The sequence below is a fragment of the Saccopteryx leptura genome, chromosome 3, assembly GCF_036850995.1.
Source record: "Saccopteryx leptura isolate mSacLep1 chromosome 3, mSacLep1_pri_phased_curated, whole genome shotgun sequence".
NCBI classification, from domain to species: domain Eukaryota; kingdom Metazoa; phylum Chordata; class Mammalia; order Chiroptera; family Emballonuridae; genus Saccopteryx; species Saccopteryx leptura.
The window spans coordinates 329,236,707-329,262,115 of record NC_089505.1 but is presented as its reverse complement, the minus strand read 5'-3'; the positions used below and the strand labels follow the sequence as shown (position 1 = coordinate 329,262,115).

General features: G+C 36.5%; 1 protein-coding gene across 2 annotated transcripts in view; it reads right to left on the bottom strand.

Moving 5' to 3' along the window:
* Nucleotides 1-24,146, bottom strand: part of CIBAR1 (CBY1 interacting BAR domain containing 1) — a 30,918-nt gene extending 6,772 nt beyond the window's left edge. Inside the window, exons 1-7 of one of the 2 annotated variants that reach the window (XM_066379119.1) lie at nucleotides 23,890-24,146; nucleotides 23,227-23,461; nucleotides 20,711-20,779; nucleotides 19,470-19,571; nucleotides 16,825-16,830; nucleotides 14,837-14,941; nucleotides 2,411-2,524 (exon numbers count right to left, since the gene is read on the bottom strand). In XM_066379119.1, coding sequence (XP_066235216.1) covers nucleotides 2,411-2,524; nucleotides 14,837-14,941; nucleotides 16,825-16,830; nucleotides 19,470-19,571; nucleotides 20,711-20,779; nucleotides 23,227-23,461; nucleotides 23,890-23,915 — 657 coding nt within the window. In that variant the 5' untranslated portion in view covers nucleotides 23,916-24,146. The remainder of the gene's footprint in view (nucleotides 1-2,410; nucleotides 2,525-14,836; nucleotides 14,942-16,824; nucleotides 16,831-19,469; nucleotides 19,572-20,710; nucleotides 20,780-23,226; nucleotides 23,462-23,889) is intronic. The other variant, XM_066379118.1, reaches the window with a different exon arrangement.
* Between the last annotated feature and the right edge of the window lie 1,263 nt (nucleotides 24,147-25,409).

Sequence of the window (25,409 nt, the reverse complement as noted above, 5' to 3'; positions counted from 1 at the left end):
TCCCTCAAACCTCTAATTAAATCATTCTCTTCATGCTTCAGCCTATTTGAATCCGTCATCACATTACACTTACAGCACATTGTATACATTTTTTATGAGACTGATTGCATTATAAAACTTAAAGAACTGTTTTGTTGTCTGAACTCCATGGTAGATTTTTTAAATTTCTGCTTTGTCAAGCTGTACCATTTCCAACTTAACAATGCTAAATCCTCAGCACTTAGAATGGTGCCTGGCATATAACAGGTGGTGAACATTTTATGAGGTAAGTGTTAAATCTTTCTATTTTAGAGATGAAGATGCTGAAGTGTTAACTTACACAGTCTTTTCCAACTAGAAAGTGGGGAAGTTGATACTCAAAAACATATCTGCCACAGAGCCCTGATATCTTTAGTTTTTTATGAATCTCTCCCCCTCACAAGCTACTTACCTAGTTGTATAATGGTAAGAGAAGGTGTAAAGGAAGTGGTGCAACATAAAAGATATCTAGGACCTCTGGAATGAGGGAAATCTTGGGGTCCAAAGATCCAGAAGGTACTTTAATGTCAGTTAAATTACATGTCAAGGGTATTAGAAAGAATGAAAATATCTGTAAAGGGGTCTCCAGTCTTGTAGAAAAAGTACAGGATCAATTCTGAACCTGCTACTCAATATAGTATTGTTTCTGCAGGAAATGGTTCGTGTCACTCATGAAGAACTACGCTTCTGGCAGATGAGTGTAGAGAGCATACAAAGTGGCTGGGATTTGGACCCCAGAGATGTCATTAGCTATGGGAACCTCTGGGAAGTTTCTTAACTACACTTTGTCTCAGTTTTCTCTTCCACATAAAGGAGAATAATAAGTACTTTTCTTAAAATTTGATGGGAGCATTAAAATAAAGGACATTCATCAGTAGCTGGAACAAAGTAATCTATTTTTTAAAAAATAGATCATGAAAGGGATTGAAAATTAAGAAACTTAAGCTTTAGTATTTGGAAGGAATAGATACTCAGGAAGCCAACTATTGGTAAACAGTAAATATAAATATGACCATGTATACATAACTGATAAAACCATGAGATAGATTTTGGCAACAGAAAACTACGCATACTAAACCATGTACCTTTTTACATATAATCTGGTTTGACTATGTTAAGTTTCCTGGAACCAGTGGGTTAGTGGAAAGCCTGTGGAAGTTAAGTTAGTAAATAAGAAATTGGGGGGAATCTTCAAAATTGTAAAATGGCCAACATCCAACTTCTGAGAATACATGGCTTTTTTCACTTCTACTGCAGAGATACTATGTACAAAGTATGACTTGAATATCTTATCTATTTCAACAAACATACTTTTGTGCCTCCCCCCCCCCCCACTCTTGGAATTAAGAGGGTAGGGCATAGACGTTCAGCTACGCTTATTTTAGCCAGATTTAATTGCTGTAATGTTAGCTGGTAAATTAGATTTATTTGCACTTAACTATCAGTACAAAGCAAGTCATATATAAACATGGATTTATTTCATAGGTTACTGATTAAGTCACAGAAAACTGGTTAGAATCCTGATTTTGCTATTTCCTAGCTAAGTGGCCATGGGCAAGTAATTTAAGGCCTCTAAACCTGTTCTTGTAGCTGTAAAATGACAATAAAAGCACCTACCTCACAGGATTGTTTGAGGAGTGAATGAGAAAACGCAGGTCAAGTTTTGGGTACTGTGCATGGTGTAAACACTCAAGTGTTACACTCAAATCAATGAATGTTACTTTCAGCACACTTAAGTGATTTATTTCACCAGAGTGATACATTATTTCATATAATGGCTTTATATTTTACTAGCTCTTAATAAACTCTTGTAACTTTACCATGGTTAATTTGAAAAGTTAAAAATAAATGTAAAATCATACAAGTTCAGCTATTGGAAACTGTATACAATAACAAATTAACCATTGTAATACTCTAATTTAGTAACCATTCTAGTATTTTAATTTCAGATTATTTTTAACCAAATAAACCAGGGGTAGTCAACCTTTTTATACCTACCACCCACTTTTGTATTTCTGTTAGTAGTAAAATTTTCTAACCACCCACCGGTTCCACAGTAACGGTGATTTATAAAGTAGGGAAGTAACTTTATAAAATTTATAAAGCAGAGTTACAGCAAGTTAAAGCATATAATAATAATTACTTACCAAGTACTTTATGTCGGATTTTCACTAAGTTTGGCAGAATAAATCTTTATAAAACAACTTACTATAGTTAAATCTTTATCTTTTTATTTATACTTTGGTTGCTCTGCTACCACCCACCATGAAAGCTGGAACGCCCACTAGTGGGTGGTAGGGACCAGGTTGACTACCACTGAAATAAACTAATGTTCTCTTTTAAATATTTCCATATTAATAGAAGAACTGAGCTTACATAGACATTGTCCTACCTCTAAATCTTCTTCTTCATCGATCTTTTGTATATTTTGGTAGGCAGCAGTGTAGACCTCTAAAGCTTTGCCGTGAAATAACATTTCAATAGTGATAAATTCTGAAAATATAGTCTAAAAAACACAAAGATGTGAATTTAAACAATCACAGAAATTGCATTGTGACTGTAGTAATGTTATCCCTTATTATATAGTCTTGCCATTTCATGAAGTACAGAGGTACCTGTTTTTCTACAAGGTAAATATAAAAAATAGTTGCAAGACCTTTTGCAGCAAAACCTTCAAATTATACAAAATATTGTCTCACTATTTACTTACCTGTTGTTTTTTAGTCCTGTTTATATCTTGTAGTGGATATTTGTGATAAAATAGATGTGACTAGAATATAAACCATTATGTACTGTTACCACATGCCTATAAGTATTAGATAAAGCATTTCAGTTCTAGGCTGATATTTTGGCACCTAGAACGGCTGTTTAAACAATAGAATGTTTTTTGGACAGGAATTATATCCCATCATATTTCTGACTGTATATTACTTACATTCTCTAACCACAAAGGAATTACTTGGTAATAATGATACTTCTACCACTAATAATAGCATTTGCATACATTTGTAAGCTTTCTAGCTTACAAATATATGACTTGCCCAGTTTTGTTCAGTTGGAACATTGAGGCTTGAATCTGATTTTCAAAAAGTTATAGCCCTTGCTCAATTTACTATGTTGTTGTTGCTGGAAACAATCATTGCCTTTACATATAAACTGCAGTTAATCTCTAGGAGCATGATGACTTCTTATGACAAGATCGTGAACAAAGAGAATGAAGATGTGGGTGTCTTGTCTAAACAGAAGTAGGTAGGGAAAGGATACAAACTAAACAAAGTTAGTAATATAGGACCTTACCCTTTTGTTAATTATTTTGTTCTTTATCAAATGAAAAATCAGAGCATTAATATAGAAAGAAATGGACAGAGTAAGGACAGTGTAAAAAATAAGTTTTGTACTTAAAGGGTAAAAGATAGAAGAGAGGGGTTAGGCTAGAAGGTAAGAAACCTACGTCCCTTCATCCCTGCTGTTCTTTGTTAACCATCCAGATAAGGAGTGTTCCTGAATTTTGGAAGATTGTCATACAGATATTCCTCACTGTCCTGTGATTTCCTTTTCTCTATCTCTATTTTTTTCTTAAGAACTAGAAAAATATTTAAGGGAATACTAACATTGAGTAGGGGTCACTACTCAATGGGAAAATCTGTAGTTGAAAAGTACCCCTTCTGAGCTGCCAACCACATATGTCAGTCTGGCTGCAAAGATTGAACGTGGGATACGAGACATAACTATAACAGTGATGCTTACTATCACTTCATATAGGTCATAGAACACTCTGGTATACTGGACTGGCAACTGACGATAAACTGCATTATGCCAGGATACAATTTTTGATTTCACCAAGAATCTCCAGATAACCCAGGAATACTGTAGAGGTGAAATGACTTTGACTAGGGCTGGGACTTACTCTCTTAAATTTGTCAGTCTTCCTAAGATAATTGGCTAGCCAGAGAGGAGTCAGATGTCCTTTTAGGAGCATGGAAACTACTAGAGGGAAAACAGCAGAACTAGGAGTCAATGAAAAGCCAAATCATTAAGAACCTTTACTTGGTTCTTGGTCTGAAGGCTCATTTTAGGTTAATAAAAACTAGCATAGCCTGACCAGGTGGTGGTGCAGTGGATAGAGCATTGGACTGGAACATGGAGGGGGCCCAGGTTCGAGACCCTGAGGTTGCCAGCTTGAGTGCGGGCTCATTGGGTTTGAGCAAGGCTCACCAGCTTGAGCTCAGGTTGCTGGCTCGAGCAAGGGGTCACTCGGTCTGCTATAGCCCCTGGGTCAAGGCACATCTGAGAAATCAATCAATGAACAGCTAAGGAACCGCAAAGAATTGATGCTCATCTCTCTCGCTTCCTGTCTGTCCCTCTCTCTGACTCTACCCCTATTCAAAACAAACAAATAAAAAACTAGCATAGGCTTATATCTTTCCTTCTGAATCTTAAATTTAAAGGTTGTCTACATTTACATATAGTAAATAAAGAACTATATAAAAATACTGTAGACATAATTTGACTTTATTTTTATTTAAGGCTGAAACAGAAAATTTTAATTTTTAATTATTTAGGCTTAAAATAAAGTTACAGATAAGCCTTTAGACTTATTTAAGGTGAGTACAGAGAGAGATGGCAAATACACATTTTAGAATGTCAGATACTCTCACTTTAATTTCTCTTACGTAGAGGATTTAGAGACCACCTGTTAATGTGGCTCTGTTTACAGGCATACCTTGTTTTATTGCTCTTCACTTTATTGTGCTCTGTAGATACTGCCTTTTTTTTGAAGGTAAGACCCTCCATCACCAAAAAGGTTATGACTCATTGAGGGTTCAAGTGAAGATGAACATTTTTTAGCAATAAAGTATTTTTTAATTAAAGTATGCATGTTGTTTTTTCTTAAAAGACAATGCTATTGTACATTTAATAGGATATAATTTAGTATAAACATAACTTTTGTATTTGCACTGTGAAATCAAAAAAATTATGACTTGTGATATTTGCTTTATTGTGGTAATCTGTAACAACCCATTATATTTCAAAGGTCTGCCTATACTTATGTGAAAGAAAATTCTTTCACATTAAGAAAGAAGTGAAAGTACTCTATAAAAGCACCTGAGAAATAAATAAAATAGCCTTAAGTAAGGAATGAGGTTTAAATCACTCAGGTGAGTTGGGTATTCCTATTTTAAAATATTTTTACAAATGGACATTCTAAATCTTTTAACAGACTATCACACTATTTAATACCTAGCTAAATCCAAATATTTCCAAGGTTATCAGACCTAAATCTGTGGGTTTAGATTTAAAATTCAAATCTATTCCATTGTGGTAATTTTGTGAAATATTAGGTGATTTCATCTCCAAACTAAAAATTTTAAAATTCATTTTATAGGAGTTACATTTCCCTTAGCTCATAAGTAAACCCTGAAAAATATGTAAATATCTGTCACTAAAGAAAAATACCCTATTTCCCCTTGTATAAGATGCTCCCATGTATAAGATGAACCTTAATTTTGGGACCCGAAATTTGAGGAAAAAAAAAATATTACATACACTTATTGAACTCATGTTTTATTCATCATAAAATTCATACAACTAACCCCTCATCACTGTCAAAACTCTCATCCATTATCTTGTCCTCATCTGAGTCTGATGATGAATCACTGTCTTCAACATTGAGTGAAAAAACAAGTGCTTTGAAAAAGCGGGAAATGCAAGTTAAAACCTCTACAACCACTGTATAAGACACACCCAGTTTTTAGACCCCAATTTTTTTGAAAAAATGTACGTCTTATACGTGGGAAAATACTGTACATTATTTTTGTTTATACATATCCTCTGGTAAGATAATATATTACACTTAAAAGGGGTGAACTGAGTCTTTTAGCATCTTCCAGTCTTAAAGTTTAGTTTCAGTTCGTGATAAAGCACTTTAAAAGTAACTTTAATCTATAAATGATTATTTACTATGTGGAAGGTGGGGGGGGGGATCACTCTCAAGTTTCCTGATTCGGTTTAGTCCTCTGTGGTTTGAACATTTTTTTTTGACAAAATTTATATTATAAACCTCTATAAGCCATGTTAATTTTTTATACTGTTTATTTTGTCAAAAACTGATGGGGAATCAATGGCACTGCTAAGCTAGTATTGTAGATTTGGAATTTTTGATGCAAGAGTCGTGAAGCTTTAAGATTGTCACAGGAAAATTATATCCCTGACGATAGTGAAGGGGGATGCCAGTTATACTTTTATTTCTAGCTAGAATTTCATAAAATAACTGAAAACTTGCAGAAAGGAGAAGAATAATTTCAAGGAACAATAAAGTTAGATGGTACATGGTATAAGAACGTGAAAAATATGTTTTTTTAAAAAAATTTCAGTTTGTCACTATAAAATTTTCTAGGACTCAAACATAGCTAACTTTCAGTTAATCTCAGGTAATTTGTTTATCTGGAATGGGTCAGTATGGTCAGGGACAGAAGAATTAATGAGTTACTTTGTTCCTTTCATTTTTATTTTGTGTGAGTGAAGACAATTTTTATTGGTGGTGGGCAGGGAGCTAATCTGAAATTCTTAATCATCAAATAAATAGGATTGCATAGTAGATAAAAATATGGGCTTTAGATTAAACTACACCTGGGTTCACATTATTACTGAAACATACCAGCTATGTAGTAGTATTAAACAGTTTATCTGCTTTTTTCCCTATCTATACAATGGGATAACAATAGATCAAACTCATACATTTTGCCTTAAGGATTAAAGGAATTAATCCAATAAAAGGTATAGAATGGCTATTGGCTTAGAATTTAGAGTAAGTATTCAATACAAGTTAGGTATTTTTATTGCTCATGTAAACCAGCTAAATTAGAAAATATCTTAATAAAGCCTCCATCTAGTTAAATTAGCAAGCAGGATATTGAACAAAAAACTTAGAAATGGTTTTGTTCGCATTTTGGCAAATAAAGGAGAAATGACAGCTCTCCAGATTAGAGGCTCTTCTATAAATGATGTCAGAACAACTTTCTATCCATAATAAAGATATCCATATATCTACTTCATATCATATGCAACATATCATATGCAAAACACAACAGCAAGATTAAATATTTAAAATAATAAAAAAATCATACAAATACCAGAAGAAACTATAAGCAAATATTTATGTAATCTTGATGAAAACAATTTTTCTAAACCATGACACCAAGATAGAAACCAAAAAGACCAATAGAGGTGGAAACAAAAATAAAAGTTCTAAAGTGGCAAAAAATACACAATAAGCAACAAAATGGGGAAATACATTTTTCCAGTATCTTCTCTTTAAAGGTTTAGTTTTCAAAATACAAAGAATTGCCACAAATTAATAACAAACAACATTTAATAAAAATATAGGTTAAGGACAAGTGTGAGTAATTTACTAAGGAAAAATTGTGTCATTAAATATATCTAAAAGTACTTCAACAGTAGTAACTGCCAATTAAGACTGAGTTTTTTAACCTATCTGGTGGGCTGTTAAAATGCTACTGTTACACTGGGGTGCTCATGCAAGGTTTTGTAGGCATGTAAACCAGTCAAGCTTTGTGGACAAGTTTAAAAATAATAGATTATATGGATCTGTGTCTTAACACAAATATGTCCATGATATATTAAATTTTAAAAAAGAGATGCTATAATATAGTGTAGTCCTTTTTAAATATAACTGGAGGAATAATACTAGCTTTCTCAAGGATGTTATAAGGAGTAAATGAGGCTTACATAAAATGTTCAGAATGTGACATAGTCAATGCCTAAGAAATGTAATGATATTACCATATATCGTGTATATGTGCATAGCAATAAAAAGCCTGAAACGATATTGCTAACTGATTATTTCTGATTAGTGGGATCAGTACATTTTCTTCAACTTTATTAAGAAGTTTATGGTGGGCCCTGGCCAGTTGGCTCAGCGGTAAAGCGTCGGCCTGGCGTGCGGGGGACCCGGGTTCGATTCCCGGCCAGGGCACATAGGAGAAGCGCCCATTTGCTTCTCCACTCCCCCCCCCCCCCTCCTTCCTCTCTGTCTCTCTCTTCCCCTCCCGCAGCCAAGGCTCCATTGGAGCAAAGATGGCCCGGGCGCTGGGGATGGCTCCTTGGCCTCTGCCCCAGGCGCTAGAGTGGCTGTGGTCGTGGCAGAGTGACGCCCCGGAGGAGCAGAGCATCGCCCCTGGTGGGCGTGTCGGGTGGATCCCGGTTGGGCACCTGCGGGAGTCTGTCTGACTGTCTCTCCCCGTTTCCAGCTTCAGAAAAATACAAAAAAAAAAAAAAAAAAGTTTATGGCGATTTTATAAGAAAAATAAAGCTATTTAGAAGATTTTTTTGCTCATATTTACTACTTTACCACATTCTGAATTCCTGTTCCTATTTGTTTAGGAATGACCGCTGGTCAAGATCCATTCTGTAAGTTTGAGATTCTCTTGATACCATATAGCTGATGACTTTTTCTATTACATGGGAAACAAATGGGACTGTGACTTTTCTTCCACATTATTTATATTAAGTTTCATACCAACTTTTCTTATAAAGACAAATACTTTGCAAGCTTCCTATGAAAAGTCTTTGTTTAAAAATTGTGCACCTTGGTTGGTTGGTTCAGTGGTAGAGTGTTGGCCTGGCATGTGGATGTCCCGGGTTTGATTCCTGGTCAGAGCACCCAGGAGAAGCAACCATCTGATTCTTCCCCCTTCTCATCCCTCAGCCACGGCTTGATCAGTTCAAGCGCATGGGTCCAGGTGCTGAGGATGGCTCTGTGGAGCCTCCACCTCAGGTGCTAAAAAGAGCTCGGTTGCGAGCATGCCCCAGATGGGGATTGCTAGGTGGTTCCCGGTTGGGGCACATGCAGAGTCTGTCTTATCTCTCCTCCTCTCACTTGAAAAAGGAAAAAACAACAACTGTGCTACTGTCTGATCAGGCAGTAGCACAGTGGTTAGAGCCATGGTCTGGGATAAGGTTGCTGGATTGAGCATGGGCTCACCAGCTTGAGTGGGTTGTAGGCTTGAGCATGGATCACAGACATGACCCCAAGGTCACTGGCTTGTGCAAGGTGTTGCTGGCTAGGCTGGAGCCCCCTGGTCAAGGTACATATGAGAAGGCAATTGATGAACTAAAAGTGCCACAACTATGAGTTGATGCTTCTCATCTCTCCCTTCTGTCTGTGCTCTCTGTCCCTGCCTGTCCCTCTCTCACTAAAAAAAATAAAAAATAAAATTGTGGTGTCTTGTTGATTAATGCTGCCACCAAAATGCAGATGGACTTGATTAAACCCCACTTCAAACATGGTAACAGTTATGAGCAGCGAAAGACATTGATTAGAGATTTAAAACCCTAATAGGGGTATTATTTCTGGAACTCTTTTCTGGGAGTTTGCTAGACTCATAGTGAGCATTAAAAGTGTACGGCTGCAGATGACATGATCAGTATGTAGAAAATCCTAAGGAATCTACTAAAAATATATCAGAGCTAATGAGTTCTGCACGGTTGCAGGATTAGGATCAGTGTACAAAAATAAATTGTATTTATGACAATTCAAAGGTAAAATTAAGAAAATTTCATTTATAATATCAAGAATTATAAAATACTTAGGAAAAAGTTTGAGCACAAAGCTGTGAAAACTATAAATATTGTAAGACAAATAAATGGAAAACATCCCATGTTCATTGATTGGAAGAGTTAATCTTAAAATGGCAGTACTTCCCAAATTGATCTTCAGATTTGATGTAATCCCTATCAGGTCCCAGCTGACTTCTTATAGAAACTGACAAGCTGATTCTAAAATTCATACTGAATTGCAACAGATCCAAAGTAGAGCAAAGAGGAAGAACTCACACATCCTGATTTTAAAACTTTAAAGCAATGCTAATTAACCAAATTATTGTGGTATTGGCATAAGGACAGACATAGATCAATGAAAGAGAAGAAGAATCCAGTAACAAAATCATGTGAAACGATTTAAACTATATAAAAATCAACAAGGGTACCAAAACTATTCACCAGAAAAATAACAGCCTCTTCAACAAATGGTACTGCGACAACTGTATAGTCACATGCAAGAAAATGAAGTTTTAACCTTTAGCTAATGCAATATAAAAATTAACTCAAATGGATCAAAAACATGAAATAAACTATAAAAACTGGTAAGAAAAAACATCTTCATGATCTTGGATCAGGCAATGGATTCTTAGATACAACACAAAGTATGAGCAACAAAAAACACTGATTTTGTCAAACTACGAGAAGTCTTCTGAGCTGACTTGGGAGATTTCCGTTTTGATCTGTTTAGAGATATTCCCTCAATATTAAGTTAAAGTATTAATATATAAATTCTACTGCAATGATGTGTAAATAAAACTGATTAAAAGTTTTACACGTCAGTGAACACCATTACGAAGTAAAAGGAAGTCCTGGCTGATCGGTTCAGTGGATAGAATGTTGGCCCAGTGTGTGGATGTCTCAGGTTCAATTCCTGGTCAGGGCACACAAGAGAACTCCCTCTTCCCCCTACTCCTTTTCTCCCTCTTCCCCTTCCGCAGCCAGTGGCTCAACTGGTTTGAGCATTGGCCCAGGTGCTGAGGATAGCTTGGTTGGTCTGAGCACATCAGCCTCAGGTACTAAAAATAGCTCAGTTGATTGAGCATCAGCCCTAGATGGGGTTGCTGGGTGGATCCCAGTCTGGGTGTATGTGGGAGTCTGTCTCACTATCTCCCCTCCTCTCACTTAAAAGGATAGTGAAAGGAATCCACAAAATGGGAGAAAATAATGCACTGTACATCTGATAAGGGAATATACAAAGTAGGCCTGACCTGTGGTGGCGCAGTGGATAAGGCATCAACCTGGAACGTTGAAGTCACTGGTTTGGAACCCCAGTTGGCCCATTCAAGGCACATATGGGAGTTGAAGCTTCCTACCACTTCCCCCCTTCTTTCTACCTTGTTTGTTCTTTCTCTCCCCTTCTCTCTCTCTCTCCTCTCTAAAATGAATAAAATCTTTAAAAAATATATACAAAGTTCTCTCACAACCCAATAATATAAAGACAACCCAACTAAAATATGGGTGAGGAATTTACGTAGACATTTCTTCAAGGAAGATAACAAAAAGCCACTAAGTATCAGCAGGGAAATGCAAATCACAGTGAAATAGTACTTCACTCACACCCACTAGGATGACTATAATGAGAGCCTAATGAACAGCAAATACTGGTGAGGATCTAGAGAAACTGCTACCCTTATATTTGTGGTTCAGTTACTTTGGAAAATGTCTGGCAGTTTCTCAAATGATGAAAGAGTTTACCATCTGATCCAGCAATTCAACTAGGTATATACCTAAGAGAAATAAAAATATATGTCCATGAAAAACCTGTACATGAATATCATTAACCATAATAGCCAAGAGGTAGAAACAACCCAAATGTCCATCACCTAAAAAGTGAGTAAGTAAAATGTAGCAATATCCATACAGTGGAATATTAGTTGTAAAAAGGAATAAAGTACCAACATACGCTGTAACATGGATGAGCTTTGAAAGCATTATGCTAAATGAAGGAAACCAGTTACAAAAATCATGTATTTTAGGATTCCACTCATGAAATGTCCAGAATAGGCAAATTCACAAAGACAGGAGAGTAGAGGTGGTTGCTTAGGGCTGGGGTATGGGTGTGGGGGGAGCAGGGAGGTAAAAGCAAAAGTGTACTACGTTTTACTCGGAAGATGATAAAAATGTGAAAATGGTCTATCACTGAGTGGTGGTGGTTGCGCATATTTGAACACATGAGAAACCACTTTTTAAATGGGTGAGTGTATGGTAATGAGTCATATCTCAATTTTTTAAAAGTGGGTGTCTTCCTATCTTCCCTTTTTTGTGACCACCAGGAGACCTATCTTTCAGGGGAATGACGCAAAGGCAGAGAGGAACCTGGAAGCCACTTTCTTTGTATACCTTTCACTGTGCAGGCCCTCAATCCGTGTCCTGTGGCTTCAGGAAATCCCAGGTATTAGGAATTGTAGTTGGGAATTCCGCACTCACTCACTCTGCCTTAGTTTTGTAATTGGTGGTGCTCAGCACCCGTAGAAACAGTCAGCATGCAGGTGGAACAGTGAAGTGAGGAGAGACAGGATTGCCATGTGTAAAAGGAAATTCTGTAGGCCTGAGGAACACTGGTGAGAGTGAGGAATCACTCTTCTTGAGTCCCATCGCTCAAGAAGCCCTTGAGTGGCAGTGGAATCACACATATTTCACAAGTCTCCATTCACATTTTTCAGGTTAAACTAGAATATATATCCTGCTCATTCACTCCCACCTCAGTAAAGATGTTTGTCTCGGCATCTTCCTGAGATTCTTCTCATGTGTAGCAAGCCACCATTACATAGAAGAATGCAGACTGAACTGACAGGTTTAAATCATTTTTTTTGGTTTTCAGGACCAAATGGGAGACCTTTGAGCCTAGTTATTCGAAAAACGTTCTAAAGTCCTTTGAAACTGGCAGGGAGACTTAAAAGAAATTAAAGGTGCAAATAAATGGATTTTGTTTCATGGACTGTAGAGAGGAATGATATAATTAAGTGGCCTGTTAATAAGAACAAAACTTTTGAAAACAATGTTTTCTTTGCTAACAGTTGAAAAATGACAAAAATACTTTTTTAAAAAGCTTATTACAGGAAAATCTGCAGTAAGCCAAAATGCATCCTCAGATGACTTGTCTTAAAGGACATAATGTGGTCATAAGCAATCCTTGAAATCTTCCCACTGATGCCTAGAAAAAGACCTGGTGTCCATGATCCTAAAGGCTTTCTATCTACTGATGTGCTATAAAGTAAAGCAATTCTTCTAACACCTTATCATGGTGGACCCAAGTTTACATGGTTAGCTATTTTTGCCCTATTAATTTACTTGATAATATGTAGTTATTAGCATTATGTTAAAAAAATTAATAGTATATTTGCATTATAATGGGAAGCACAGATTTTTATAAACATAGTTCAAATTTTGGCTGTGATACTTTGGATAAGTTACTTTACAGCTCTGCTTAATTTTTTTGTATAATATAGATAATGCCATCTCATTCTCAAGGGGTAGCTGTAAAGATAAAAAATAATTTATATAAAGTACTGGAACAGCACCTGATACATAAAAACATAATAAATGTTAGTTCCATTTGTTTTTTAAGAGAGATGAGAAGCATCAACTCATATTTGCTTTAGTTTAGTTATTTAATGATTGCTTCTCTAGTGTGCCTGGACTGGAGAACTCAACTGAGCCAGGGACCCCTTGCTCAAACCAGCAGCCTTATGCTCAAGCCTGTGGCTTTGGGCTCAAGCCGGCAACCTTGGAATCATATTGATGATCCCATGCTCATGCCAATGCCCCACGCTCAAACTGGCATGCCCAGCTCTCAAGCCAACAAGCCCACGCTCTAACCAGTAACCTTGGGGTTTTGAACTAGGGCCCTCAGTGTCCTGGGTCAATGCTTTATCCACTGTGCCACCACCAGTCAGGCTGTTAGTTCCTTTTGACTAAACAGTATTTGTGATAAAAAGTTGAATATCTGGCCTCTGGTTGGATGTAGCACCTTTACACCATTTTAAAAATTTTTCAATTTTATTTTTATTTTTCTAAAGTGAGAAGCAGGGAGGCAGAGAGACAGACTCCTGCATTTTCCCAAACAGGATTCAGCTAGCAAGCCCACTTGCGAGTGATTCTCTGCCCATCTGGGTCGTTGCTCCCGTTGCAACCGGAGCCATTCTAGTACCTGAGGTGGAGGCCACAGAGCCATCCTCAGTGCCTGGGCCAACTTTGCTCCAATGGAGCCTTGGCTGTGGGAGGGGAAGAGAGAGATAGAGAGAAAGGACAGTGGGAAGGGTGGAGAAGCAGATGGGTGCTTCTCCAGTGTGCCCTGACCGGAAATCAAACCCACGACTTCCACATGCCAGGCCAACGTTAACCACTGAGCCAACTGGCCAGGGCTTTATACCATTTTCTTTTCCATAAGAAAATAACATTTAATATGTTTTTATAGTATTTTTTCACTCAGACTATGGGCTAAAAATATCAGAGTAATTTATTCTTTGTATCTATGAGTCTGTTTCTGTTTTGGTTATTTTGTTCTTTACATTCCAGATTTAAGTGAGATCATATGGTATTTCTCTTTTTCTGTCTGACTTATTTCACTCTGTATAATACCCTCTAGATCTATCCATGTGTTTGTAAATGAGTAGCCTTCATTCCTTTTTATGGCTGAGTACTATTCCACTATATGTATGTACCACATTCTTTTTTATACAATCACCTATGGATGGGCATTAAGGTTGCTTACATTTCTTAGCTACTGTAAACAATGCTGCAATGAAAATAGGGGTTCATATATATTTTTGAATTCATGTTTTGGATTTATTAAGATAAGTACCCGGTAATAGAACTGCTGGGTCATTTTTATTTTTTTGAGAACACTGTAATGTTTTCCATTGTGGCTGCACCAATTTGCAATACTGCAAGGGGAGGAGTGGGTGAAAAAGGTGAAGGTTTTAAGGAGTACAAACTGGTACTTACAAAATAATCATGGAGATTTAAAGTACAGCTTAGGGAATGTAGTCAATAAGAGTATCAGACGGATGCAAAATTGACTGGGGGGATCACTTTGTAAGTTATACCACTATGCTGTATATCTGAAACTAATATAAAAAACATTGTCAACTGTAATTGAAAAACAAAAAATCAGAATAATTTAAATTTTTCATAAACTTAAATAATATATAAAGATTTAAAAGCATGTTTTGAACCTTAACAGTTACTTTATTACCTTTATATCCTTTATTTTCTGCTTTTCAAAATTGTCAATAGTTTCTTCCAGATGACGAGTTGTTCGGGTGGCATCCATAGTAGCTCTCTGTAATTCAGTTTCTGCCTACAAAAGTATTGGTCAACAAAAGATATGAAAGAAATTAAATCAGAAATTTGAGTCTATTTATAAATGCTACCATTGCAGAATTGGCTTTTTGGCATAACAGTATAAATGTTGGATAATTTCCTTGCCATATAAAATGATCTATATAATAATCACATGCAGAATAAAGAAAATCTATTAAGTGTCATGACTCATAATCTCAAAAAAAGAAAAAACTTCTCCCTTTCTTTTTACAAAATAATTTTTTCCCTATATCACCCTTGGATGATTTAAACAATTGTCTGTATTTTTCTACTTTATCACTTTCACCTATATCACTTTGTTGTATAGCACTGTACATCATACTATTCTTTTTCTCATCATTTCTCTCCCCAAAAAACAAAGGGCCTGTGATTTAATTATTTTCAAATTTCTAGTTCTCCAAATGCATTAAATGTTTCTAATTCTGTAATATTCTAATCAGGTAGAGCAGAATATCACTACAAATACTTATTTTAGCATTGAGTTTCTATTTGTATATTCTTCTTCTTTTTTTTTTTTTTTAAGAGAGGAGGAGAAGCAGAGAGACAGACTCCCACATGCGCCCAGACAGGGATCCACCTGCCAAACTCCCTATGGGGAGATGTTCTGCCCATCTGGGGCTGTTGCTCTGTTGCTCGGCAGCCAAGCTATTTTTAGGTCCTGAGGTGGAGGCCACAGAGCCATCCTCAATGCCTGGGGCCAACTTGCTGGAACCAATTGAACCATGGCTGCAGGGAGGGGAACAGAGAAAAAGAAAGAGAGAGAGAGAGAGAGAGAGAGAGAGAGAAACACACACACACACACACACACACACACACACACACACACAAAGGGGGAGGGGTGGAAAAGCAGATGGTTGCTTCTCCTATGTGCCCTGATTGGAAATTGAACCTGGGATATCTACATACCAGTGGGTGGATGTTCTACCACTAAGACAACCAGCCAGAGCTATTTGTATATTCTTAAAAGCTAACAATATTACATTGTTACTATTTAGTTAATGCTTATTATAAGAAATGTATATATACCAATAACTAAAAAATTAGATGACAAGTCTAATGCTTTACTTCATATACTCTAATAAGTACTCATACTATCTAGATCTGTGTGCTTTACAGTCAATGGTAGCACTTGCCATATGCAGCTATTTATACGTAAATTAATTAAAATTAAATGAAAAATTTAAATCTTGTCTCTCAGTTACTCTTAGTTACATTTCAAGAGTTCAATAGCTATTTATAGCTAGTGGCTACAGTACTGTAAAATGCAGAACATTTCCAATCTAATCATGTATTCCCCTTAAAAATAAAAAAAAGCAACTCTTCTTTTAGGACAAGTTACCCAAAAATATTTAAGATTTTTTTTTTTTGTTAAACAGTAACACATAGGTCGTAAAAGACTGGCCAATTTTCTGGTTCAATTCTTAATAGTAAAGTTTTATCTCCTATGGTAATATTAGGCAGTCTCCAGGTTACAAATGAGATAGGTTCTGTAGGTTATAAGTATTTATATACACAGAGAGGTAAAAATAATTACTACATTAAGACAAACATCTGTCCAAGTTGTATTTAACAGGTAAATGTACCTGTTCCAACTTACATACAAATTCAACTTAGGAACAAACCTATAGAAATTATTTTATTTGTAACCTGGGGACTGCCTATTGTATTTGCTCAAAAGTATCCCATATATCATCATTTAACAGTTAACTCATGGGAGAAATTTGCATGTCAGCAACATTTTTGACACATAATATTCTGACATTTAGCCCTTGCTTTCTTTTTCAAGAAAATGTATAAAATTGAAATAAGTAAAATGGTTTACTCTAAGGATCCATCTTGACACACCACTTTATTACCCACCTGTGACTGAAATTTTTTATAAAGGAAAAAATACATTTCAAAGAGAACAATTTTTTTCAATAAATTAAAATCATATACTCTTAAAAAATTATATACTCTTACAATTAGATTATACATTAATTGTAACTATATATTAGTTATTTACTCTTACACTTAGGTTAATTCAGTTTCAAGATAGTAAGCATTTAAAAATATATTCATTTATCCCTTTGTGTCAGTGTGTATGTTTGCCATGTAGGATGTAAAGTTTTTTAAAACCATACAAACTTTTAACTTTAATCATAACTAGTAGTAAAACACAATTCTGTAATTACTGCCTTGGGATTTTAAAAAATATAACTTCATCAAATGAAATTCAAAAGTAAAATAGAGCTCCTTTAAATATTCATTAGTATGAAAAAATTTTTAGTTCTTTGATGCATGTTAACCTTTTATTAATGAGTTTCAAGCAGATTAATTTCTTAATACCATTTATTACACGTGACTCAGGCAGTTCTTGTGAATTTTTCCTTTTGACTTCTGTCTTTCCCCTCCCCATTTATGGTTTCATTTTAAATTTTGGAAGGGTAGGTAGATTTGGCTAAACGAGGAATAATGGGGAAGCAGAAGCCTTAACGTAGGTATCTTAAGTCTACCACCCTGCAGCAAGTACTCTTCATTTCTTTACGTCTCAAATCTTTTTATTCCAGCACAGCATCTTCCCCAAATTATGCAGCTATTTTTAACAAAGAGGACATAGATGTCTGTTTATTCCTTTTGTTGAAAATTCCTCAAACTATAATGGACTAATTTGAGTAGGAAATGGTTTTGATTAAAGTACTTTATGACTTTATGAATATCGGTATATGTAATAAAAGTAGTCACGAGTGTAAAACAGCTTATAAAAGGGTGAGCCAGCTTGGTGATTTTCAAATTGTGTTACAGGAAGCCTGTTCACAAGCCATGGGGGGTCTTGGGAGGTAAGGTAAGCAGGCACAGCCCCCGGATTCTTTACCTTACCCTCTTGTACCAGTACTCCATTTTATTTTACATATTGAACTTTAATGTGCTTCTTTTGAATAATAGCCTGATGAATTTTAAAGACCTATCCTGGTTAATATTCTATGATGCTATGATTAAAAATATTAATATTTGCATTTATATCAAATACATTTATATGTAGATTGTCCTTTATTTTCTTGTCTTAGGTTGTCAAAGTCCACTGGATTCACAAATCTTTCCAGTGAGCACAGCAATTCACCTATAGCAAAATTCAGTTGTTGAATTTTTCTCCCCTTGTGAATCTGCAGACCTGCTTCATTTACAGTACAAGACTACTTCCTCCACAGTAGTATTGAAAGAACAGCATCTAAGTCAGTAACGTCTTTGTTTTAGGAACAGATTTATTTTCATACTGAGTGTTGATACTAATACCCCTCATTCAACCTTGCCAACCATTCAAAATTCCAGGTGTGACATTTTTTCTGACTTTATGTACTCTTCTATATACAAAACAACAAAATCTCTGGCTTAATTAAAAATTAAAACAAAACAAAAAAACTAGTGACACTCTCTGGCCTCTGCCTCAGTCCGTCAGTCATAAATTTTCCAGCATTCTCTGGTTTGTCTGACTTACTTAAAACCTAGACTTTATAATCTCTAGTTTTTAGATCTTAAGCCTCAAGTACTATCTACATGTTTCTGTCCCAGCTGCCAATGGGTAGTCCCAGCCCTGTGGCTGCCCATTTTTTGTGTATTACAAGGTTGGGCATATGTACCTTTGGTACAAAGAAGGACCAGGCAATGGGTGGAGCCCCAAATCACTGCTCAAGGGATTCATTCCCCTCAGGCATGGAGGTGTTCTGGAACCCCAAATGGCTCCAAGGAGCCACTCCTCATGTGGTTTCTGGCTGAGATGGGCAGTAAAAACCTTAAGGAAGTAGGAAGGAGACATAAGGAATGGGGAAAAGAGGCAGTGGGATAAGTTAGTACTACTTTCTACACAATTGCTCCTATCCCAATTGCTGGCAGTTAGAATTAGCTAGGCATTATTTTCTATTCTTTTGTTTAGTCAGGACCAAGGCAGAGTTTAAGAAAGTCTTTCTTAACAGAAAGAACTTTGTTACAGTAGACACTCCCATCTAGATCACCTTGTGTCCAGCTGTGGACATCAATTACACTCTTGAATCTACTCAGGATTGTGGGTGGAAGTCATAATTGTGGTTTTCTTTTTTGTTTTGTTTTGTTTTTTAAGATAAAGGGAATTATACTGGTGAAAACAAGTTTTTCCTTTTCTTAAAAGCAGGGCAAACGGCACTGCTAAATTACAATGATAGATCTTTAATTCTATACTAAATACTTAGTCATTATCATGTGAAAAAATCAGACTTTTGAACTTACTCTTTATAAAAACATCTACAGTTATGAGTAATTTTTAAAATATCTAGTGTGAAAAACAATAAAAGGGGACTAACTTAGGTGGTGTATTTTCTTTAGAATGATCTAATTTCTATAGCGAGAATTCATAAATGCATGTTTCTTTCCAACCTTAATATTACAATTCTCTACACACACATTTAAAAGTAGAATGCATAATTTCCATATGTATTTACTTTTGTACTGCATACCTTACAAAAATTTTTTAAAGATCAAAATTCAAAGGATACAATAACATGTCGGTCAGATGGGTTTCGCTGACGTGTTCTTTCTAACTGAGTTAACTGTTTAGCTTCTCGATTCCTTGCTGTTAATGTTGCTTTGAGGTCGTCCTGCAAAAAGGTTTTTTTTTTGTTTTTTTGTTAATAATAATCTATCATTTTAGAAATAAAATACACACACTCTGTTTTGAGAATGGGAGTATGGAGGCCCTGGCTGGGGGGCTCAGTTGGATAGAGTGTCATCTCGATACCATCAAGATTGAGGGTTCAATCCTGGGTCAGGGCACATACAAGAATCAACCAATGAATGCATAAATTAAGTGGACAACAAACTGATGTTTTTCGCTCTCTCAGACCAATAAATAATAATAAAAAAATTAAGACTGGGAGAATGGTTTTGTTTGATCCAGACATCATTACCACTGGAATTACTACTGCATAATTAGTATCTTTGTGTGATAATGTACACATATATGTTTCTTTAATATCCTCTCAAAATAATCACACATAATTTCAATACAAAACTGTAACCATGTAAATACAAATAAATATATGTAATTTTGATTGTGGCGGTAATATATAAACATGTATAAACACATTTGTCAAAACTCAATGAAGACTTAAAATGGAAGAATTTTATGACATGTATATTACACCACAAGTTGATTTAAAAAAATAGAACTCTGAAGATGTAATATACAGCATGTTGACTAGTTAACGGTACTGTACTGTATATCTGAAAGTTGCTAAGAGAGTAGATCTTAAAGCCCTCTTCACAAAAATAATTTTTTAATTACGTATGGTGACAGATATTAACTAGACCTATTGTGATTATTTCACAATATATGTAATTATCAAATCATTGTTGTATACTTGAAACTAATGTCAATTATAGCTCAATAAAAAAATAGAACTTTGTCACACTCATTTTTAGTCTAATGTTATTACCTGCTTTAAAATAAAAAGTATAAACATATTTAGTAAAATAAGTTCTGTTCATATATTCATGACTATATATTTAAAGTGTCCATAATAAACAAAATAATACTTTATGTTGCTACAGTAATATAATATACTTAGTGAGCTCACTAAAAATATTTCATAATTCTCAAAGTTCAAGAAATGACTCTTCAGAGTGTGTGAAAAAATGACTAAACAATACTTTGAACTTTTTATTAAAAGAACAATTATTGGAAATCTTATACTCTTTGCCAGAATACCTAATAATAGAAAAATAATGAACTACTTACTCGTTTCATTTTTACAATGGTTCCATAAGCTTTCAATGGTTCAACTACTTTGGCTTCAAGTCTTTCAACCTATTGAAAATTATTATAAAATATAACTGAAAAGAAACAGATTTTAATTCTGAAATAAAAGCTGTGTTGTTTAACCTGAACATAATTACTACACAGACTAATTAAATTAAAAAAATTTAAAATGTCACAGTTAAATTGATAAGACTCAGAATCTCAACTTAAACACATTAAAAACTGTTAAGCTGTACAGTAACAAAGCAGAAAAGCTCTCGGAGTAATATGTTAAGAAAATATCTCAGGTTTCTAAGGAGCTCATTCTTACCATACCACCATCTCTGTATTACTTTTGTATCTCAAAGTGGCTTTCGGGTAAATTTTAAGACATCTCAAATTTTAACAGTTTCCACTTTGAGTGTGTTTAGCACAGTGTTGGGTACTTTATACATATAATCTCTAACATGTAGTAGCCCAGATTTAGAGACAAGAAAAGCACAGCTGAAAGATACAACACATTAGAAACATTTAAAGCAACACAATCCTTAAAATCAAGAAAGCTTACAGATCATTGTATTAGTTGAATTTTTTTTCTAGGAAGCCATTCATAAATTATCAAAGCTTATAAAGCAAGATAAATAGTCCCAAGTGTTCCTGAGCTGTCACTCTGTATGGTTGATCTCACTTTTATTTAGAAATAAAGTTTTTTGAAACATTACAATTTTTATTACATATTGGATAATTCTTTTACTAACAGCATTAGTGGAAGACACTGAAAAACTGATTTTAAAAATGCAAGTATATAGGTTTGACCAGTGGTGGCACAGTGGACAGAACCTTGACCTGGGATGCTGAGGACCCAGGTTTGAAACCCTGAGGTTGCCAGCTTGAGCAAGGGGTTACTGGCTCGGCTGGAGCCCCTGGTCAAGGCACGTATAAGAAGCAATCAGTGAACAACTAAAGTACTGCAACTAAGCGTTGATGTTTCTCATCTCTCTGCCTTCCTGTGTGTGTCTCTGTCTCTTGCCTAAATAAATAAATAACTCAGACATTAAAATATTCTTTTTTAGGATAGGTAATATAAGATATATATTTCACTGTTTAAGAAGCATGTATTATTCTTGTGGCAGAAAAAGGGCTTTTTTGATGATATTTTAGATAGTGAATACATTTCATATTGATTTTTCTTTAGCTTCTATAAATAACATGTATCTGAATATTTTATTTTAAAAGATTTTAGGAGAACACAGAAAATCAAGTTCTCCTTGAGCATTTGAATATTAGGAATCCTAAAGTCAAAACCATGAATATTCAGAATAGTTTAGTCTATACTGTTTTGAATAATCCATACACTGATTACTCAGTGTAAGAGTTATCCAAGTCTTTTCTGTTCTCCTTTTTGTTGCCTACCTTTCGTTCTTTAGCACCTCCACCATTTGGTAAGCAAGGGAATAAAAAGGAGAACAAAAGTGAATCAATTCACTTTGCTATTTGATAACTAGCATAAAGATTTTCTAGAAAGGGACACTGCAATCTTTGGCTAATATGGGATTTTTAGGGTTATCTGTGAGTATAGATTATTTCTGAAATAGTAAGTCACCAATTACGTAAAACTGAGAGTTGCTTGTTTATTACAGAAGGAATATATGACAAAAACTCAAGCTTCCCAAAAAGAGTGCACTCAAATGTAATTACTACTCATTTTTCTGTATGAATAGCAATTATAGGTTCAAAGACCATATACTTATTTTGCTTGTATATGGTTGTTTTTTTTTTAAAAATAATTGAAATTTCTGTTTTAGGCTCTAGAAAAAGGACCAAAATAACTGATGAGAAAAGTGCCACAGAAACAATGCAGCTTTAACTGGGCAACTTCTGACAAGTTAACCTATTTTGAAACCTAAAATAAATATAATGAGGTATTAAAGGAAAAAATGGGCTTTTGGAATAAAAACAAGTACACCTCCACTTTCCCCCACACCTGCCCAAGCAAAAAAATTTCTACAAAGTCTCACTACCGGTTTGCATCCACAATATAAATCAGTACTTCTCCCTCACCCCCAGGGAAACATTGGTCAATTCCCCTGAGCACAGACACAGCAAAGATCTCTTGTCCATTTTATTACATATCCATTCACATGACCATTCCCAACAGCTTCCATCTCCAGACATACATTATACTTACCTGACTGACCACAAGACACAAGTCACGCTCCTTTTCTTCCCCATGAGCACTACGTTTAAGACCCCCCTGTAAACAGCCACCCCTTGGCCAAAAGTTGGAAAATGAAATGGGGAAATTCAAGACTTCAAGACACCCTGAAGTTTAGTTTGAAAACGGTAAAATCACAGGCAGCTTCCCTTTAATGGACTCACACAGTGTTACAGACACGAAAAGGTAGGTATATCAAGTGTGTGTTCACTACTGCAGATTACGAGTGAGTCTTCATGGATCCTTCATCCACTACTTCAGGGCTCATTCATAAAAATGACGCTGTGACTTCACTTCATACCTCTGCTTGTCGATAATCCTGAAGTTTGGCAAACTCATCAGCAAAGTTTTTCAGGCCCTGCTTTAAATTTGGGGTCTCTGTATTGGCATACTCGTTTATTTCATTCACCAGGAGGTCCGCTTTGTCTCGAAGTCTGGCAGTTTTCCGCACATAAGCAGCAAATATTTGGCACAGCTCTCCAAAATGCTTCTCCACATTTGTGACAGCATTTTGCAGTTGTCTGGTTTGAGCGTCCCTAGAAAAAAAAGGCGACACAAAAAGAAATCATGTTAGGATCAAGATGGCTTCATCTTCACGCTAATTTGATAGGCAATCATTTCCGGGGCTTTTTTGCAGCTTCTCCGGAGGCAGATTTCCCTCCTCTAAGTCCCCATTCGGCCCTGCCTTCCTATCCCGACACTGTAGGCGCACACAGAGGCCCGGCTCCCGCGGCCGCTCCCTGCGGGGTGGCGGCTGCGAGGGCTGCGAGGGCTGCTCCGCCTGGGCGCCCGGCTGTCCCCGGGGCTCGCCGCAGCCCGGGGAGCTAGGCCCCGGAGCGCAGCGGGGAGGGCCCAGCGGCCGACCTGGGGTAGAATTGGGTCCCAGTACAGAGGTTCCCCTTCCTCCCACCAAGCCCTCGCGCGTGTGGCACCCTGGGCAGCGGAGGGGCCCCGGGGCTGTTACCGGTTCTCCAAGCTGCGCCTCAACATCTTGTCCCACGCACCACAGAGACCGCGGACTGGGGCTCAACGACCAGGCTTTGAGTGCCCGGCGTGCGATGGCCCACACGGGCGAGCCTCCGCCGCTGGAGCCCGAGAGCCCGCCCGCGCGTGGCCGCGTCTTCCCGGCGTTTCTACGGCAACGCGGCGCGCGCGCCCCCGCGTTTAATGCCGGAGTTGTGCCAGGGAGGGCGCCGGGAGGGCGGAGTGGCCTGGACCCGCGGAGGGCTGTGGCCGCCACCTCATCCCGCGGATCCTGTATCTGCATCTCCACGCGGGTTCCGGAAGCTGGGCTTTTCATCATCCTGAAGAGCAGAGCTAATCTAGCGTGTCTCCAGTCTCTGCAAGTCCGACTGTAAGCAAAGGAGGAAAATTCCAAGCCAACCCATCAGAAACGCAAAACTAAAGGCCAGTGGTGTCCGGTTTCTGCTTATGTGACATTTAGCCTTAGGATATATGTTCAACTTCTCTGAGTCTCCGTGTTGAGTCTGAAAATGCAGCCTCTTGGAACCTGCCTTTGGAAAGAGCAATGCTTGCTGCGTCATCTTTAATTTCTCATTTATTTGGCAAATGTTTATTGAGTTCCTATTTTGTGGGAAAAAAAATGTGTTGGAAGAGAGCTTGGTATTAGCATAAGAACAGGCATATAGATCAACAGAACAGAGAACCCAGAAATAAACCCACGCCTTTACGGGTAATTGATATTTGACAAAGGAGGCAAGAGTATACAAGGGAGTAAGGACAGTCTCTTTAACAAATGGTGTTGGGAAAATTGGACAGGTACATGGGGAAAAAAATGAAACTAGACCACCAACTTACACTATTCACAAAAATAAACTCAAAATGGATAAAAGACTTAAATGTAAGTTGTGAAACTATAAACATCTTGGAAGAAAACATAGGCAGTAAACTCTTCGATATCTCTCGTAGCAATATTTTTGCTGATATATCTCCACAGGCAAGTGAAATAAAGGACAAAATAAACAAATGGGACTATATCAAACTAAAAAGCTTTTGCACAGCAAAGGACACCATTAACAAGATAAAAAGACAACACACACAATGGGCGAACATATTTGCCCATACATCTGATAAGGGGTTAATAACCAAAATTTATAAAGAACTTCTAAAACGCAACATCAGGAAGCTAAACAACCCAATTAAGAAATGGGCAAAAGAACTGAATAGACACTTCTCCAAAGAGGACATACACATGGCCAATAGGCATATGAAAAAATGTTCAATGTCACTTATCATCAGATAAATGCAAATTAAAACCACAATGAGATACCGCCTCATACCTGTTAGAACCAATACACAGTAAGTGCTGGTGAGGGTGTGGCTAAAAAGGAACCCTCCTACACTGTAGGGAACCCTCCTACAATGCAAACTTGTGCAGCCACTGTGGGAAACAATATGGCATTCCCTCAAAAAAGTAAAAATGGAACTGCCTTTTGACCCAGCTATCCCACTTTTAGAAATATA